Source organism: Periophthalmus magnuspinnatus, chromosome 7, assembly GCF_009829125.3.
Source record: "Periophthalmus magnuspinnatus isolate fPerMag1 chromosome 7, fPerMag1.2.pri, whole genome shotgun sequence".
NCBI classification, from domain to species: Eukaryota; Metazoa; Chordata; class Actinopteri; order Gobiiformes; family Gobiidae; genus Periophthalmus; species Periophthalmus magnuspinnatus.
Window position 1 is genome coordinate 14,112,164 of NC_047132.1, and position 10,812 is coordinate 14,122,975.

Below are 10,812 nucleotides of genomic sequence, written 5' to 3' on the forward strand. Positions count from 1 at the left end.
GTGGTGAGACATGCCCAGACATACCCCCCCCCCCACCACAGATGTCCGAGCCACCTCAGTTGGCTCTTCTTCGAGCTCCTCCTGTGTGACTGAGCTCCTCATTCTATCTCTAAGGGAGCGCCCAGTCACCTCACGGAGAAAACTCATTTTGACTGGTTGTCCTTTTGGTCATTACCCAAAGATCATGACCATAGGTGAAGGCAGGAATGTAGATTGACCGGTAAATTGAGACCTTTGCCTTTCGACTCAGTTCCTTCTTCACCACAATGGACCAATACAGCTACTGCATCACTGCAGACGCTGCACCGATCCACCTGTCAATCTCACGCTCCATCCTTCCCTCACTCGTGAACAAGACCCCAAGGTACTTGAACTCCTCCACTTTTGGCAAGGACTCACCACCCACCTACAGAGGACAAGTCACCTTTTTCCGGTCGAGAACCATGGCCTCGGATTTAGAAGAGCTGATTGTCATCCCAGCCACTTGCTGCAAACCACCCCAGTGCCTGCTGCAGGTCCTGGCTCGATGAAGCCATCAGGACAATATCATCTGCAAACAGCAGAGATGAGATCCTGTGGTTCCTGAGTCTGACCCCCTCTGACCCCTGGTTGTGCCTAGAAATTCTGTTTATAAAAACAATGAACAGAACCAGTGACAAAGGGAAGCCTCGCCGGAGTCCAACCTGTGCACTGGGAACAGGTCTGACGTACTGCCAGAAATGCAAACATAGCTCCTGCTCCGGTCATACAGGGACCGGACAGCCCTTAGCAAACGGCCCCAGACCCCATACTCCCAGAGCACCCCCCAAAGGACACCACGAGGGACATGGTTTAATGCCTTCTCCAGATCCACAAAACTAATGGGGCAAACTACCATGAATCCTCGAGGACCCCATGGAAAGTATATACTGTAACTGGTCCAGTGTTCTGCGAATGGGACAAAAACCACACTGCTCCTCCTGAATCCGAGGTTTGACTATCGGTTGAATTCTTCTCTCCAATACCCTGGAATAGACCTTACTGGGAAGGCTGAGGAGTGTGATTCCCCTGTAATTGGAACAAACCTTCTGGTCCCCCTTCTTAAACAGAGGGACCACCACCCCGGTCTGCCAGTCCAGTGATACTGTTCCCGACTTCTACACTATGTTACAGAGACATGTCAGCCAAGCCATAGTGTCTAAAGAAAGAGTGTTTTTATCATCGTGGTATCAGAATCGATACTGAGTATCGAATCTATTCCTTAGTATCCAAATCCAGTTTGAATGTTTGGTATTGTGACAACACTAGTCTGATTAGGCCGTGTCTGCTCTTGTTTCCTGAGCAGTCAGTCCATGTGTGAATCCAGAAGCTTCTGTGATGGGACATAGAGCGAGACAGACCTCCGTCCTAACAATAGACTGTATATGTAATCATAATAATGTAGATGGTCTGCAATAGGACCAGAGACAGACCTCTGTCCTAGTTTGTATAGGGTTTAGGGCTTAGGGGTTAGAAGTAAGGCTTTAGGGTTTCAGGTTTAGTGTTAGTATTAGGTGCTAGTGTAGTTGTTGGGACTTGCAGCTGTTCAGAACATTGTGACCTGTTGAGTAGAAGCTCTGAATCAAACAGGGAGGAGTCATTAAGAATAATTAGAGCCCAGGGCACAATACACTGTGTTCTGAGAGTGTGTGTGTGCACGTGAGCAGTGTGTGTGTGTGTGCGCGCGCGCACGTGAACAGTGTGTGTGTGCACGTGAGCAGTGTGTGTGTGTGTGTTAGTGGTGTGTGTGCACATGGGTGGCTGAGTGATGTGTCTGTGTATGTGAGAGGTGTGTGTCTGCACATGAGCAGTGTGTGTGTGTCTATATATGTGTGTATGTATGTGTATGTGTATGTGTGTGTACGTGTGTATATGTGTGGTGTGTACGTGTGTGTGAAACCTTCTCCATTGAAGGACTCACCCTGAGGAGCAGCGCCCAGAGGTGACTCACCCCAGAGGAATTTCTCTCCCTTTCCTCATCTCCCCCTCTCTCCCTTCCTCCCCCTCTCTCCCTTTCCTCCTCTTCTCTCCCTTTCCTCTTCCCTCCTCTCTCCCTCTCCTCATCTCCCCCTCTCTCTTCCTCTTTTCTCCTCCAGTCCTGTTCCATGTCAGGAGTACCTCTCTGGAGGGTGAGGCACTCTTGTTCCCACACCTCAGTTTGACTCATTCATAAAAATTGTTGACTCTTAAACCAAACCCAGAGTCCAGATCCCAGAGTTTATTTGTACAGCATAGTTCATATACAGAGTAATTTACAGAATAAGAAAGACATTAAAATCAGAATACAACAATCAAAACATAAATAACTATCATAAAATGAATATCAAAGGAGAAAAGTGCAGAATAAAACCCTTTCAGTCATGTGCACAGCTAAACCGTTTGAGCCTGGATTTAAACATTGCCAAAGTAGAGGGTCCAAGGTCCAGATCCCAGGGTCCAGATCGAGCAGACGGTTCAGTGTCTTGTGTCACTCACCTTTAATGAACAAAACCAACTTCTCCCTGAGTTTATGTAAAAGGAAGAGGCTGGACTAGACTAAACCTGGATTAAACCTGGACTAAACCAGGGGCTATTATCCTGTATTTTCTCCCATATGAGCCAGAGGATCACAGATTTAACACAGAGAACAGGCATCAGTTCTGTTTGCACATTCTTAAGTCTATGTGCAGTTCTGTTTGCACATTCTTAAGTCTGTATGTGCAGTTCTGTTTGCACATTCTTAAGTCTATGTGCAGTTCTGTTTGCACATTCTTAATACTATGTGCAGTTCTGTTTGCACATTCTTAATTCTATGTGCAGTTCTGTTTGCACATTCTTAAGTCTGTGTGCAGTTCTGTTTGCACATTCTTAATTCTATGTGCAGTTCTGTTTGCACATTCTTAATTCTATGTGCAGTTCTGTTTGCACATTCTTAATTCTATGTGCAGTTCTGTTTGCACATTCTTAAGTCTGTATGTGCAGTTCTGTTTGCACATTCTTAAGTCTGTGTGCAGTTCTGTTTGCACATTCTTAAGTCTGTATGTGCAGTTTTGTTTGCACATTCTTAATTCTATGTGCAGTTCTGTTTGCACATTCTTAATTCTATGTGCAGTTCTGTTTGCACATTCTTAATTCTATGTGCAGTTCTGTTTGCACATTCTTAAGACTGTATGTGCAGTTCTGTTTGCACATTCTTAAGTCTGTATGTGCAGTTCTGTTTGCACATTCTTAAGTCTATGTGCAGTTTTGTTTGCATATTCTGAAGTCTGTATGTGCAGTTCTGTTTGCACATTCTTAATTCTATGTGCGGTTCTGTTTACATATTCTTAAGTCTGTATGTGCAGTTTTGTTTGCACATTCTTAATTCTATGTGCAGTTCTGTTTGCACATTCTTAAGTCTGTATGTGCAGTTTTGTTTGCACATTCTTAAGTCTATGTGCAGTTTTGTTTGCATATTCTTAAGTCTGTATGTTGCAGTTTTGTTTGCACATCCTTAAGTCTATGTGCAGTTCTGTTTGCATATTCTAAAGTCTGTATGTGCAGTTTTGTTTGCATATTCTTAATTCTATGTGCAATTTTGTTTGCACATTCTTAATTCTATGTGCAGTTTTGTTTGCATATTCTTAAGTCTGTATGTGCAGTTTTGTTTGCACATTCTTAATTCTATGTGCAGTTCTGTTTGCATATTCTTAAGTCTGTATGTGCAGTTTTGTTTGCATATTCTTAAGTCTATGTGCAGTTCTGTTTGCACATTCTTAAGTCTATGTGCAGTTTTGTTTGCATATTCTTAAGTCTGTATGTGCAGTTCTGTTTGCACATTCTTAAGTCTATGTGCAGTTTTGTTTGCATATTCTTAAGTCTGTATGTGCAGTTTTGTTTGCACATTCTTAATTCTATGTGCAGTTCTGTTTGCATATTCTTAAGTCTGTATGTGCAGTTTTGTTTGCATATTCTTAAGTCTATGTGCAGTTCTGTTTGCACATTCTTAAGTCTATGTGCAGTTTTGTTTGCACATTCTTAAGTCTGTATGTGCAGTTCTGTTTGCACATTCTTAAGTCTATGTGCAGTTTTGTTTGCATATTCTTAAGTCTGTATGTGCAGTTCTGTTTGCACATTCTTAAGTCTATGTGCAGTTTTGTTTGCATATTCTTAAGTCTGTATGTGCAGTTTTGTTTGCACATTCTTAATTCTATGTGCAGTTCTGTTTGCACATTCTTAAGTTCGTGTGTTTAAGACACAGGAAGAACATGCAAACCCCAGCCGCTTTGGGACTTACACTCAGGAGCTGTGAGACGCCAGGCCTAACCACTGTGCCACTTCATGTTTCTCCCTTTGACAGAAACAAACACTGCTCATTTTCAAATGGTTTTTATTTTCACATTTTATTATTTGTGGAGTGAAATAAACTCAGCTCTTTGCCTCTGTGCCTTTGGGCCTCACACCTTTTGCCTTTGGGCCTCACACCTTTTGCCTTTGGGCCTCAGACTCGTGGTTTTGCTGTTGAACCTGTTTGAACATCTCAGGACTCAGAAGTGTTAGTTTCACTGTGAGTCAAATGAGTACACAGTTTAGCATCTCCTCCTCCTCCCCCACCTCTTCCTCACAGCACCTCTTCCTCACAGCACCTCCTCCTCAGAGCACCACCTCCTCAGAGCACCACCTCCTTCTCACAACATCTCCTTCTCCTCCTTATCACAGCGCTACCTCCTTCTCACAGCACCTCCTCCTCCTCTTCAGAGCACACCTCTTTCTCACAGCACCACCTCCTCCTCCTCACATCACCACCATCTCCTCACAGCATCTCCTCCTCCTCACAGCACCACCTCCTCCTCCCCCTCACAGCACTTCTTCCTCCTCATAGCACCTCCTCCACACAGCATCTCCTCCCTCTCCACACAGCACCTCCTTCTCACTGCACTGGGACAGCACCAGACACAGTGGCAGAGTGGTTAGCCCACCTCAAAGCTCTCAGTCTCTCTCTGAGGTAGAACAGTCTCTCAAACATGAATCTTCCAGAGAGGTGCTCTTGACGTGACAGGTTTGACCCTTTGGAGGCAGGTGCAGAGAAGAGGCAGGTGCAGAGAAGGGTTAGGTGCAGAGACACATTGACAGGGACAGTCCCTCAGTTTCAGAATGACTAATGTTAACTGTGCAAATACGTCCCTCCTGTTTATAACTGCAGATTTCTGTGGAAAGTTAAAACTGTTGTGGCCTTTAGTTTTGAGGAAGTGTCTGAGGTTCTCAGAAGCTGAGGAGCCACGGGTGGGGGGTGGGGGGGATTTGGTGGGGGAGGTGTCTTCGTAGAAAACTCATCGTGGTTTGATGGTTTGAGATTCGGGGAAATCAGTGGGAGGAAGTGGAATTGAGCGCGCTCAGACAGAGCTGCTCTGAGCGCGCTCAGACACAGGTTTACAAGAACCCTGACGTTTGTTTTGAGAAAAACAGCCAATCACATATCTGCAGTCTGTAAATAACCACCCAGCAGAAGAAGGGCATCTGACACACAGGGTGGGCATCTGACACAGTGTGTGATCATTATAATGTGTGTGTAATGTAACTGTGCTGCTGTCTTGGCCAGGACACCCTTGAAAAAGAGATTAGTAATCTCAATGGGACTTTCCTGGTTAAATAAAGGTTAAATAAAAATAAAATATAATTATGACACTTTCCAAGACTAAACCATGACTAAACCAGGACTAAACCAGGACTAAACCTGGACTAAATCTGGACTAAACCAGGACTAAACCTGGACTAAACCTGGACTAAACCTGGACTAAACCAGGACTAGACCTGGACTAGACCTGGACTAAACCTGGACTAAACCTGGACTAAACCAGGACTAAACCTGGACTAAACCTGGACTAAACCTGGACTAAACCTGGACTAGACCTGGACTAGACCTGGACTAAACCTGGACTAAACCTGGACTAAACCAGGACTAAACCTGGACTAAACCAGGACTAAACCTGGACTAAACCAGGACTAAATCTGGACTAAACCTGGACTAAACCAGGACTAGACCTGGACTAGACCTGGACTAGACCTGGACTAAACCTGGACAAAACCAGGACTAAACCTGGACTGAACCAGGACTAGACCTGGACTGAACCAGGACTAACCCAAAACTGAACCTCATCCTAAAAAAATGCTGGGTTATGTCTCTGTTACTGGGTCAGGGCAGATGGGTGTCTTTTTTGTGACCCAAATTCTGGGTCAACAGGTCAGGCCATAGTTGGGTAATTTCAAATGATCATAGAGCCCAATGTAATCACTAACTGCTTTTGTTCATCTGACAAGTGTTGACAGGGACTGAGAGGGACTAAACCGGGTCTAAACCAGGACAAATCTAAGACTAAACCAGGATTAAACCAGGTCTAAACCAGGTTTGAACCTGGACTAAACCAGATTTGAACCTGGACTAAACCAGATTTGAACCTGGACTAAACCAGATTTGAACCAGGACTAAACCATCTCTAAACCAGGTGTAAACCATGACTAAACCAGTTCTAAACTAGGTCTAAACCAGGTCAAAACCAGGACTGAACCAGGTCTAATCCAAAACTAAACCAGGTCTAAACCAGGACTAAAGTTGTTGTGAATCTGTTGTATTGTTGCTTGAAAGAAACGCAGATTGTGAATCATTGTGACAAAAAATATTTATTAAAATTGTATAAAAATATTTTCTAAAATAATTTACATTTCTATTATCCTCTGGGCCTGCAGGGTGCACAGTCACTAAAGCAGACAGCAGATACAGGAAGTGCTTCCACAAATACACAATTTTATTTACATTTCACCAAAACCTCGGCCAAACCAAATCCAATCTGCCTCAGAAAACACTCACAATACTCAAGAGAATGCTCAGAATGTTTTACATTTGAAAAGTTTGGGCTCAAACTAGTTTTATTTTATTTCATTCAAGTAAAAACATGTTTCAAAAACGTGTTTCATGTTTTAAAGGTGCACTGTGTAACTTTTTGGTGAAGGGTTCCACAGTGTGGCATTACGTTTATCGATCTCCACGGAGACAAGCAAGTCATGTCTGTGGAGAAGCGATCCCGCTCACAGTGGCATTTCTGAGTATTAAAAACACCTGTAGCTAAATATGTGTTTAATCTCACACTCTGGGACATTCTGGGCAAAGCAATGACATCTCCATGGATACAGGCAGGTACCACAACCTAAAAAGTTACACAGTGCACCTTTAAACTCCCATCTCCTTTTGAAGTGCGGTACTTATTTCAGCCGCTCTAATTATGTATAAATAAATAAATAAACATATCTGCATAAATATATTTACAGTTGTGTTTCTGAGGCACTGACTGGACAAAGGGCGGCCGATGGGCATGGCTGATTTTGCATTGTTCAGTGCACTTTAAAGAGAGAAAGTGAAGGTAAAAACAGACAGCTGTAAGGTAAGTCCAGTGTTTGGGCACTGCAGAGGTCATAGTGCGGAGGTCAAAGGTCACTGCTGTGGTTTGTTTGAACAAAAACTTAAAAAAAATTGAACGTTTGTGTTTCAAGTATCACAGGTTTGACCAAAGATTTCAAAAATCAACTTTGATCTGAGTCCAGCGTTCAGAGGGGAGGAGCTGAAAGCACCTCCCACTGGCCCGAGTGAGTCATTGCTCCTGTAGGGTGCCCCCTGGAGTCCCTCTGGTCACAGTGCAGGTCTCTAGTGTTTAGCCCTGGGGCTGCCTGAGCCTCTCCTTCGTCTCCTTAGCTACGTTTGAACATTTAAGTCACTCTTTAGGTACCCCTCAGGCCCCGCACAGTGAAGGCTTCCTCTAGTGTTTGGTCCTGGTGCAGACATGTGGAGCTCTTTAGGTCCTCTCCTTGTACCTCACCCCCCCAGAGACCATGTGTCCCAGGCACTCTCGGGGACTGTGCGTCCCAGGCGCTCTCCCAGGAGCTCTCCCAGGTGCTCTGCCAGGCGCTCTGCCAGGCGCTCTCCGAGACCGTGTTTCTGCGTGTGGGTTGTGTCAGCATGCTGCAGCGTCACTGGGGCGCTCTGCTGGTGTGTGTATGCATAGTATCAGCAGGGGGCTCTCTTCTCAGGGGCCAGACTGTGCAAGAGGATCTCAGGGCCGTTCTTGTCGGGGCTATAGGGGGTGCTCTCCTGCATCCACGAGTGCTTGATGATGTCATCAAAGGAGGGGCGATCGGCGGGGCGGAGAGAGAGGCACCAGCGAATCAGCTGCTGGCATTCTGCACACATAACCAAGAGCACATGTTACACGAGTGTGGCAGGTGTGAGACAGGAGTGTCCTCCCTGTGCATCAGATGCTCTGCCTGTGGTGCATATATATATTTACCTGTGCTGAGAGGGCGTCGGAACAGCGGCTGTGCTCTCACGATCTCCTCGTCCTGCTCAAACGGGATGTCGCCACACACCATGTCATAGAGCAGTACCCCAAGTGACCACACGGCGGCAGAGCGGCCGTGGTAGCGGTGGTACCGGATCCACTCGGGGGGACTATACACGCGTGTGCCTGAGACATGAGAACATGAGTTTAATTTACACGGATCACACACGGGGGGGGGGCATCTGACACACAGGGCCAAAGGGCTATGGGAGAGCATCTGACTCACCGTCGAAGTCAGTGTAGATGGTGTCTTTGAGCAGTGCTCCAGAGCCAAAGTCGATGAGTTTGGTTTCTCCTGTTCTGAGGTCCACCAAAATGTTCTCATCTTTGATGTCACGGTGAACGACGCCACAATTGTGGCAGTGGCGCACCGCCTCCAGCACCTGTCGGAACAGCGCCCGAGCTAGGTCCTCTGGTAGGGCACCTTTCTCCGTGATGTAATCAAACAAATCCTTCACGTACTCTGGACGCTCCATCACGATGATGAAACTGTCGGGACGCTCGAACCAATCCAACATCCGTATCACACCTCGGGATCCTGTGCCCACCCGCTTCAAAAGCACAATCTCCATGGGAACTCGTGCCCCGCCCGGCTGCAAACAGCACAGTGCATGTGATTAGAAACTGTTTACACATTTGTACAACAAACACAGAATGTGCTCCTGCCACTACAGGGTCATTACAGGAAGAGACAGGGACTCACCAGTTCTCCCCACTCCGTGACACGATCCTTCCCGATGTGCTTCACCGCCACCTGAACAAACAGAGGCGTCAGTAACACGCGCCAAACACGCACAGCAAAATGACCCGAATGTATCCTCCTGCGTGTCCTGGTTTAGTCCTGGTTCTGACACGGTTTAGTCCTGGTTTAGTCCTGGTTCTGACCCGGTTCGGTCCGTGGACACTCACCGGTGTTCCATCGGAGATCCGTGATCCGGAGTAGACGGTTCCGAAGCCACCGCTGCCCAGCACCGGTCCAACCGCGTAGAGCTTCTCAAAGGGCTCGCGCTCCTTCACTAAAAACACAGAGGGTCAGAGGCGGTCAGAAACGGGTCAGAAGCGACCAAAGGCGGTCCAGAGGTCGGTCAGAGGCGAGCATGACGCCACTTAAATCATTTATCCTTAATAATGATGATAGACTAACCGCGGGCACGTAGCTCGTGTTCAGATCCACTTGGTCCTATCACGTGGTCCGTGACGTTAAAAATAGAGTGTACGGCTTTAATCGTGCGTCGTTATAATGACGCACACAGGGATAAACACGCAGCGGAATACGGCTTTAGACCAAGGTCTAAATGGAGCGGCCATCATCGCGTTACCCTCCTCCCCAGTCACAGCCCTCCAGTCCAGCGCACCAAGCCCGCTTTAGTCCCGCTTTAGTCCCGCTTTAGTCCCGCTTTAGTCCCGCTTTAGCCCCAGTTCATTCCTACTTAAGTCTTGTTTTTGTCCCGGTCCTGGTTTACTCCAGGGACCGGGAGGGAGGCGCGCACCGCCGCAGACGGAGCTCCCAGAGCTAGGAAGAGGAGGTGGGGATAGGGGGTCGGGGAGAGGGGGTTTTCACAGCCGGAGGAGGCACTGACCTGGGTGAACTTGAAGCTGAATCTTCGGCATGTCCAGGTGCGGCGCGAGGGAGTTCAGTTTGGACAGCAGCATTCCGGTGGTGTCCGGAGGTGATCCGGGAGGTGACCCGGGAGGTGATTCTGGAGATGATTCCGGGCAGTCCCGGGTCGATGTAGACTCCACAAACACGCGGTGGTTTTCCGTTAAGCTCTGCGTGGTGTCTGAAACATCCGGGTGCGTCAAACCGTTTGATCCAAATCAGAATAAGGTCCGTGATTTGCGGAGGAGCGTCTCCGCAGCGGCCGTGCGTCGCTCTGTGTAAACACGGGAGTAAAACACTAGAGTGACGCGTCTGTGCGCTCCGTGCCTCTCAGTGCCGCACTGTGCGCTCTACTCTGACTGACGCACAAGGCGGGAGAAACCTTATAAGGCAGGGGTGAAGGGGGCGGGACTCCTTTGACTCAGCCCGCCCATTTCCGTCTACTCGACTAATGGGAGCGCAAATTCCCTTTTGAGCATCACGTCAATCACAAACCAGATCCGCCCACACACACAGAGGGCGGGAACCTGAGCGCGCCAAAAGCAGTGATAGGAGAGACCACGAGGCTAACATGGAGCCGGTGTACACAGACCCACGTGTGGTCCTAGATTAGACCTGGTTTAGTCCTGGTTTAGACCTGGTTCAGACCAAATTTAGACCTCGTTTAAATCTGGTTTAGTCCTGGTTTAGACCTGGCTTAGTCCTGCTTAAGGCCTGGTTTACACCTGATTTAGACCTGGTTAAGGCCTGGTTCAGTCCAGGTTTAGTCCTGGTTTAGACCTGGTATAGACCTGGTCTAATCCTGGTTTTGACCTAGTTTAGTTCTGGTGTAGCCCTGGTGTAGTCCTG

General features: G+C 47.2%; 2 protein-coding genes across 2 annotated transcripts in view; one reads left to right on the top strand and one right to left on the bottom strand.

Moving 5' to 3' along the window:
* LOC129456418 (scavenger receptor cysteine-rich type 1 protein M130-like) overlaps positions 1-4,288 on the top strand; it is a 142,744-nt gene extending 138,456 nt beyond the window's left edge. Inside the window, exon 22 of the mRNA XM_055223308.1 lies at positions 4,218-4,288. Within this exon, the coding sequence (XP_055079283.1) occupies positions 4,218-4,288 (71 nt within the window). The remainder of the gene's footprint in view (positions 1-4,217) is intronic.
* Positions 4,289-6,630: 2,342 nt separating this feature from the next.
* LOC117374178 (serine/threonine-protein kinase pim-1) lies at positions 6,631-10,336 on the bottom strand. The gene is made up of 6 exons (XM_033970355.2): positions 9,944-10,336; positions 9,273-9,379; positions 9,067-9,117; positions 8,590-8,956; positions 8,313-8,489; positions 6,631-8,205 (listed from the first exon to the last, which is right to left on the bottom strand). The coding sequence occupies exons 1-6, from the start codon at positions 10,014-10,016 to the stop codon at positions 8,033-8,035; spliced, it is 948 nt and encodes a 315-aa protein (XP_033826246.1). The 5' UTR covers positions 10,017-10,336; the 3' UTR covers positions 6,631-8,032.
* Positions 10,337-10,812: the final 476 nt, after the last annotated feature.

Excerpts from the sequence above, each read along its gene's own strand:
- LOC117374178 (XM_033970355.2), bottom strand. The coding sequence starts at position 10,016 with ATGCTGCTGTCCAAACTGAACTCCCTCGCGCCGCACCTGGACATGCCG. Across the intron at positions 8,957-9,066 it reads TCACGGAGTGGGGAGAACTG|CCGGGCGGGGCACGAGTTCC; the intron begins GTGAGTCCCTGT and ends TGCTGTTTGCAG. Across the intron at positions 8,206-8,312 it reads CCGACGCCCTCTCAGCACAG|AATGCCAGCAGCTGATTCGC; the intron begins GTAAATATATAT and ends TTATGTGTGCAG.